This window comes from Cynocephalus volans, chromosome X, assembly GCF_027409185.1.
Source record: "Cynocephalus volans isolate mCynVol1 chromosome X, mCynVol1.pri, whole genome shotgun sequence".
In the NCBI taxonomy this organism is placed as follows: domain Eukaryota; kingdom Metazoa; phylum Chordata; class Mammalia; order Dermoptera; family Cynocephalidae; genus Cynocephalus; species Cynocephalus volans.
In genome coordinates this window covers 108,897,098-108,905,183 of record NC_084478.1, presented here as the reverse complement: position 1 = coordinate 108,905,183, position 8,086 = coordinate 108,897,098, and the positions used below count along the sequence as shown (strand labels likewise).

The following is an 8,086-nucleotide window of genomic DNA, read 5'->3' as shown; positions in this document are numbered from 1 at the left end:
CATCTACCAAGTGAGCTCTCTGGCCAGCCCCCATTTGGATATTTCTCTACTATTTCAAACACAACACGTGTCAAACATCAACTTGCTTTTTCTTGACCTCCCTATTTTGTCTTTATTTCTTTATGTAAAGCCTCCATCAACTCACTGTTGCTTTCACAATAAAACCTATATTTTATGCAGGCATTAAAATTCCTCCAAATCTCACTTTGACTTAACTTTTCACCCTTATTGTCTCTATTCCCTGAACGGAACTACTGTTTTATTTATTTTTTTGTGACTGGTACTCAGCCAGTGAGTGCACCGGCCATTCCTATATAGGATCCGAACCCGCGTGCGGCACGGGCTCGGCCCGGAACTACTGTTTTAGCTAGGCCAGTCTACCCACTGTCCTCCAAACATCTAATTCATCTCTCTGCCATCCTTGAAGACTCAGTGCATGGCCTACTTGCTCTGGGAAGCCTTTCCTGAGCACTCATCAGGAACCAAGCATATTGTGTTATTTACTAACATCTTTCCTGTGTCGATATTTGATCTCATCTATTAGGTTGTGACCTTTGTAACCCCTCCAGTATCTGTTGTGGCATGGTGTGTCTTGTACATAATGCTTGCTGAATATTTGATTGGCTGTTGGATGGGAGGGCAGGATAGGGAAAGATATTGGCCATAGAGATGTATCCAGAGAGTTGGAACTCTTTCCTGGAGGACAAAGACTATATTTTCCTCATCTTTTTATTTGAGGAGCCTAAGACAGTGCCGTCCACACACTAATTCCATTCTGTTCAACAGGCCTGCTTTTATTGAGTGTCTACTCTTTGTCTGCACTGTGCTAGGTGCTGGGGTTCCATATGGGTTTGTAAATGAATGGAGGGATTTAGGAGTTGTTTCCATTTGCAACTTCTGTATGTCCACCTTTCACACAGGTGAATTTCACTGTGTGTCTTTGGGTGGCAGGCATTAAGAGAAGAGTCCCAATGCACAGCCTGAGATGCTTCCTCTCCAGGGTGGGTCTCTCCTCTAAACCAGGACTGCTTCCCTGGTGTGTCAGAAAACCACCAGGTTGGTCAGAGCTCTTTTCGGGCATAGCATGTAAGGTGAGTTTCACCCATGAGATAGCCAAGAAGTGTCAAAAAGGACAAAGTCAGAAGAAACCAAGCCATCTTGTACCACCAGATCATTCCTGGCAGGAAAGATAAGGCTCAGGCTGATGCCCTTTTTCCTTAGCAAGTCTGAATCTGGGAGTCTGCTGAGATTCTGTATTCCTAATGTAACTAATGTGGCATTGCAAGGATTTGAGGGTACATCTGAGGTAGGATACCAAGGGCAAACTTGAGGACATCTGAAGAATATTGGTGGAAACGCTTTGGGATCACAGAAAATGTTCTCCTTGCCTTTGAGTGTGTTTTTGTCAGAAAGGAGATATTAAACTGGGACCTTGTCTCCAAAAAGGTCCAGGGCAGATATGCTAAAAACCAGGGACCTGGAATATTTGATGGATTAGAAATGAATGGTCCCATTGCAGCCATACAAATACACATATACCGCATTTTATGCAACAAATGTATTTTCTAAATCAAATTATATTTTAAAAGCATTAGGGAGGTGAGCTATTTAAAGGAACCCAACAGGAACCCAACATATTTGTAATATGATTAATTACTACCTGATAAATCTGGATTTTTCTTGTATTAGGTTTGTCCATCTGTTCTGCTTTAAGTAGACAGCACCAAAATGGGCTCTTCTCCCAGACTCCATCTCTCCACAAGCATGAGAGTTAGGTCTTCTGAATGATAAGTGAAATGTCAGAGAAAATGGTGACAGGAAGTACTTACGCATAGTAGGTGCTCAGTACATATTTATATAATTAATGAAGTGCCTGAATTATTTTATTCAAGTCTGGCTGGTGTTGTGACGCCACTCTGGAGGCTGAGCTATGAAGAACAGCTCAAGGTAGGTGCCCAGCTTAAATCTCCCCCTCCTCTCCAGCAGGGGAATGATGCTGTACTCATAGAAAGCTTAACTAGACAGCTTCTATCCAGATGCCTGAACAGCTCCTTAAATTCAATATGCTAATCACTCCAAAATTTGAACTTTAGGCCTGTTGTATCTTTTACACTCTAGACGCACAGATCCAAATGCCTGTTTCCTTTCTTCCTTGCTCTTTTTGTTGTTATTGTAGCTCTGTGTATGTAAGTAGCAGCATTCTTGCTGTTTCATATATGGCTGCACTTTCCAACGCAGTAGCCACTAGCCACATGTGGCTATTTTAATTTAAATGCAATCAATCCTGCTATAATGCTTGTTCTGAAAATGAAAATTTGTTCCAGCGGATTGATGTATTAGGGAACAATTTGAGCATAATGCAAATTTCACGTTTGCTTAGGAGTGATTTTGTCCGCAAGAAATGCTAGATGAAAGAAGGAAATATAACCAGCTGAAACAAGCTACGTAAGAATATGTAAAATGAACACATGCACACACCTCAAACATCTACCACTCCCTCAGTTCCCTGAGTGTATGAGCCACACCTATTCAAGTCTGGTGTTAGAACTTTCTGTCCAACACACATAACCCTCCTTTTGCCACTTCATAGTAACTCTATGCTGCAATCCTTCTGACACCCACTTCCACAAGCAAACTTCAGGTCTCTATCAGGGTAAGTGCTATCCTTGTCGTAATAGTCATATTTCTTAACCATTTAATGTGCTACTGGTTTTTATTAGGTTCCTATCTTTTCTGTGGGTGTTATTGATAGTTTTGGAATGTTGCGTGTCTTACCCCATTTTTCTCATGAGCCCTGTGATTTTTTTTTGTATGATTTTGCATAGTGTAGTGTAGGAGCACTTATGTCACATCATAGCAGAGCTGACTCTATAAATTAATTAAAATTACATAAGATTAAAAATTTAGTTCCTCATTCCAGCTAGCAGCATTCCAAGTGCTCATTAGCCACATGTGCTAGTGGCTATGAAGTACATCGCACATAGTACAGACATAGAACGTTTCCATTATAGAAAGTTCTACTGGATAGCACTGATGTATACCTTGAGTGTTTGTTCTGAAAGGTGATATAAAGGATAAAATCATCTTACACAAGAGCTCACTCTTGACCTTTCCCCAATACTTTATTCGGTCTGTTCCTGTTACATCATTCTGGTGTCTTATCTGCTGAGACCATGACCAAAAAATCTGTAGTATTTTGTCCTGTTTGTTTTCCATTCTTTGAGGCGAAACTACAAGTCTTCTGTTTCATTGTTTTATATTCTTTTGCAGATGAAATTTGAAGCTCAGAAGAAAGTTTTACAAAGACTAGAGTCTTACCTCCAAATAAATGCTCAGCGGAGTCAGTGTGACAACAGCTGCACCCAACTCTGAGGGGTTCTTTTATCTTCTCCATCCTATTATACCCTCTGTATGCCCCTACATCCCTATTTCTTATCTACTGAGTTCCCTTAGTGACTAATAACATTAGCCAATATTTACTGGGCACTTGCTGGGGACCAGGCCCTGTGTTAAGTGATTATCATGCATCATTGTCTCATTTTACTGTTTACAATAACCCTGAGGGGTAGGTACTATCATTTTATAGATGAAGACATTGAGGCTCAGAGAGATCAAGTAATTTTCCCAGGATACACATCTAGAGTGCCAGATATGAGATTCATACTTGGATCTATCTGATATAGAGCCACTTTATCAACCACTACACTAGTACCTCCTTAGGAAGGTTTGCAAAGTCTGGACTTTTTCTTTTTTTTTTTTTTTAAAAGATGACCGGTAAGGGGATCTTAACCCTTGGCTTGGTGTTGTCAGCACCACGCTCAGCCAGTGAGCGAACTGGCCATCCCTATACGGGATCCGAACCCATGGCCTTGGTGTTATCAGCACCGCACTCTCCCAAGTGAGCCACGGGCTGGCCCTAGAGTCTGGACTTTTTCTAACAAGGTCTCAGAGAGGCAGAATTTAATTTATGGCAGGGACCTGTTCCTGCCATCTATTTTTGTAAATAGAGGTTAATTGGAACACAGCCAAGCTCACTTGTTCATGTGTTGTCTGTGGCTGCTTTTGCACCACAATGGCAGAGTTGAGTACTTGTGACCGGGACTATATGGCATACAAAGCCTAAAAAATATTTATTCTCTGACCCTTGACAGAACAAGTTTGCTGACTCCTGCTTTATGGGAAGAATGGAACTCCTTTGTACTGTGCAGTGTCTTGATCTTCTCAGCCAGATTTTCACATATGCCAAACCTTCCAAGCAAGCATCATTTGTCCTCATCCAGAGAACATTCTTGCTTTTGCTTTACTGTTGTCCTCCTTGATTTCATTTGACCTCTTGTCCCCCTCCTGTTGTTCTGCCTTCTCCAGCCTGTCATCAATGGCTACCGAAATAAGTCCACCTTCTCTGCGAACCAAGGTCCAGATGGCAATCCAAAGACTGTGGCGTACTACCTTGGAACTTGGAGAGGTCAGTTGAAGGCTGTGCCTAGCATAAATAACTAACCAAGGACTGAGAGGCATGTGTAGACATGTATGCAGAGAACAATGTCAGTAGGAATGGAAAATAGATGGCCGTAAAGAAGGTTGAATTGGAAGTCTTTGATGCAGAGCGTGATCACAAGGTTGATTGTGGATACCTTTTGATGGGTAGTCATTGTAGCATAGTGATAGAAATCACAACCCTGGCCCTTTCTTCCTCTAAGAACCATATGCTTGGTACCTAGTAAACACTTAGTAAGTAAGTGCTAGCATTGCTGCTGCTGCTGTCTCATCATAGTCTTCATCATCATTGTTTTATGCTACTTTTTATACTGGGAGCAGTCTCCTTGTTAGGGAGCTGCCTTTTCTATTTCACATCCCATGTCCCTGAAAATTAGAGCTTTCTGTGGTAAATCTGCCTTAAAAGAATTGGTAGGAGAAGTGAGTACTAGTGAGGGAAATCAGTGGCATAATTCCAGTATCCATTCCCAGATTCCATTCCTGAGCTTTCCATTTGCCCATTTTCAATAAATAAACTTGAAACACCATCAGTTTATATTAGTCATACTGCTTCATATCCATATGCCTTAAACTGCAGTTCATTAGGACAGGCACTTGGCTTTTTCCCCCCGTGTGCTGAATTAAGTGAGTATATGATGTCAGCGTTCTATATACAGTAATAGAAAAACAAAACCCATTACATTTTATTTCCTCTTAAAATCTGAACAGAAAGCAAACTTTTGTCATATTGCGCATTTGTGGCATGAGAGAATATTGAGGACTAACTCCATTAAGAATTAGCTGCTTAATGGGCAGACCGGAAAACAATTAGGTTTTTCTGAAAAATGGCCATGAACTTGAATTAGGCACTTTGCTTCTTCATGTCTACATATACTTCTTTGAAGAAGGGAATTTGAGTTGCCAGACATTTTCTTTTAAACAATAAATAAATAAACACAGAAACAAATAAGGGGGGAGGAGAAGACACAACAATCACAAAAATTCCTTGAACTTTTTAAGTCAGGTGAACAGATATGATGTCGGGGGGAGGAGTGGGGGTGGAGCAGAATGGGTAAAGGGACATGAAAATCAACTACAATGTATATTGAGAAGTAAAATAAAATTTAAAAAAACACAACAAAAACCCTATGAAGGAAATCAATATATCAGTGTTGTATTATGGCCAATAAAAATCATGATACACACTAAGAAAAAAAATAAACAATCTTTTAATGAATTATAATGTGTCAATTAAAATTTGAAAAAATAATTTAAGAAAACTATAAATTTATTTTTTCCTTTCCATAGATAGGAACATTGTCTGTGTACAGTCTAATCATCTGAAAAACATCCCCCAAAAGCACAAACAAGTAGCACAGGTGAAAAGGAACAAGGACTGTGGAAGATGACCCAGGGCACTGTGGTTTATAACAGCAGCATCCCTGACATTTTAATAATAGAGCAGCTTCTAGTGCTAGAGGGGAGGAGGGGCTCTGTACTGAAAGCATACCTCTTAACTTGGAGAGAACACTGATAGTATTTCACTCTAGGGAGGGTGGAGAGGAAAGAGAATGTCCATTATTGTAAATGTCAGACATCACGACCTTTAATAGTAGGGAAGTATTAGTAAATGGAGGTCCTGATGAGGACACTACAACAAGTTTCTGGTGTCTGAAATACTTGGAAGGCTAGTGTCTTCAGAACAGAATTGAGAAATATCATGAGAGATGTGGGAGCGATGGTAAGGCATCTGAATCATGAGGTTGGCTTCTGAGACATTTTTATATCCTATTTCATGTACCTACTACTGATTGAGTGTCAGGCACTGTGCTAGGTGCTGGGGCTACAATGGTGACTCAACATGTCAGCAGACATGGTGTAAGTCCTCATGGAACTTTAAAAAAAAAAAAAAAAGCCAAAGACTTACTAGTGAGGACTGAACAGGACTCCCATCTGACTCTTCCCATGTTAATTCTTACCAGCACTCACCCTCCTAATGACTCAGGTTTCTGACACTTGGATGCTGCCTTCTGATAAGGACACATCTCAATCTCCAGAATTTCCCCCCCAGGCTCCTTTTTTATTTTTCATGGCTGGCTGGTAGGGGGATCTGAACCCTATCCTCCTAGGATCCTTGCTCCTTCATTCTGTACCCTCTTTCTCCTGTTTCATCATCTCTCCCCTCCATCAGCTCTTTCCTTTCAACTTATGAGCATGTTAAATATCTCCTATCTTTAAGAAAATCTAATCGTTCTTGTTTCTGCCCCCAACACTTCATGGAAATTGACTTCCATTTTGACAAATTCAGTGGAAACTTTCTATTCCTCACTTAATAAAATATTCTCTGCCTTTGGCACTGCTTATTACTTGCCTTTTGAAACACTGCCTTTGTTTAGTTTCCTGTGATACCATTCTCTGATGGTTTTCTTCCTATCTCACTGGTCACTTCTTAGTCTTTCTCATGAGGTCTTTCTCTCCTCCCCTTTCCTGCTGTAAATGTTGGTATCCCCCAGGACTCTGTCCTTGGCCTTCTTTTTGAGTATATTCATGGGAGACTGCACCCAACCATAGCTGATGACTTTAATGACCACTTATAAATTGATGGCAACTGCATTTATATTTGCATTCTGGTGCCCTCTTGAGCTTTGGGAGGTGTTTCCAATAGGCTGCTGAACATCCACATTTAGCTATCATGCAGAGGTCTTGAAATCAACATTGCCCTCGGTCAGGGTTTCTCAATCTTTGCACTATTGACACTTTGGGTTGGATAACATTTTGTTGGCGGAGGGCTGTTAGGTGCATCGTAAGATGTTGTCCCTGGCCTCTACCCACTAGATGCCAGTAGTTGTGACAACCAAAAAATGTTTCCTGGGGAACACAATCACCTGCGGTTGAGAACCACTGCCCTAAGCTAAACTTACCCTCTTCCCTTCCCAAGTGTTTTTTTTCCTCACCTTAGTCAATTGTCCCACCATGTACTAGAAACATGTCATCCTAGACACATCCATCTTAATTCCCCCTTCCTCCTTAGCCACATCTAATCAATCTCCAAGTCTTGTCAGTTTTACTTTTTAGAAATCTCTTGAATCCACCCATTTCTCTCAATTTCCTCCACTACCAGCACTCTAATCCAAGCTCCCCTCTTCTCTCACCTAGATTACTGAAGTACCCTCCAAGTGGGTCTCATTGATTCCAGCTCCCTCTCTGTGTATTCTCCACCAGCAGTCAGAGCCATCCTTAAAATACAAATAAGATCATGCCTCTCTTAAACTTCTGCAGTAGTTGCCCATACGTGTTTCTTACCTTTGCACTTAAGAGTCTTCATGAGGTCCCTGGCCTAATCTTCTGCCACATCCTCCCTGCTTTCCTCTTTCAATTTGTATTGAACCAGTGCTACCCTGCCATGCTCTGTCTAGAATGCCTTCAGTCATCTTTGCCTGACTAAGATTTACTGCAGGCATCAGATCCTGTAGAAAACCGTATCCAGCTCCTCAGTCTGGCTAAGGTTTCCCCTCTGTACTCCTGTGTCTCCATTGCATATCTCCTGTTGTAGTGCTTGGTACGCCATATTGCATTACTTGTTTGTGCTTTCCACATTAGACCATAGAGG

General features: G+C 41.2%; 1 protein-coding gene across 1 annotated transcript in view; it reads left to right on the top strand.

The window, feature by feature from the left end:
- The first annotated feature begins 950 nt into the window (after positions 1-950).
- TRMT2B (tRNA methyltransferase 2 homolog B) overlaps positions 951-8,086 on the top strand; it is a 31,326-nt gene continuing 24,190 nt past the window's right edge. Inside the window, 4 exon segments of the mRNA XM_063084223.1 lie at positions 951-1,190; positions 1,894-1,947; positions 4,366-4,465; positions 5,785-5,855. Coding sequence (XP_062940293.1) covers positions 972-1,190; positions 1,894-1,947; positions 4,366-4,465; positions 5,785-5,855 — 444 coding nt within the window. The 5' untranslated portion in view covers positions 951-971.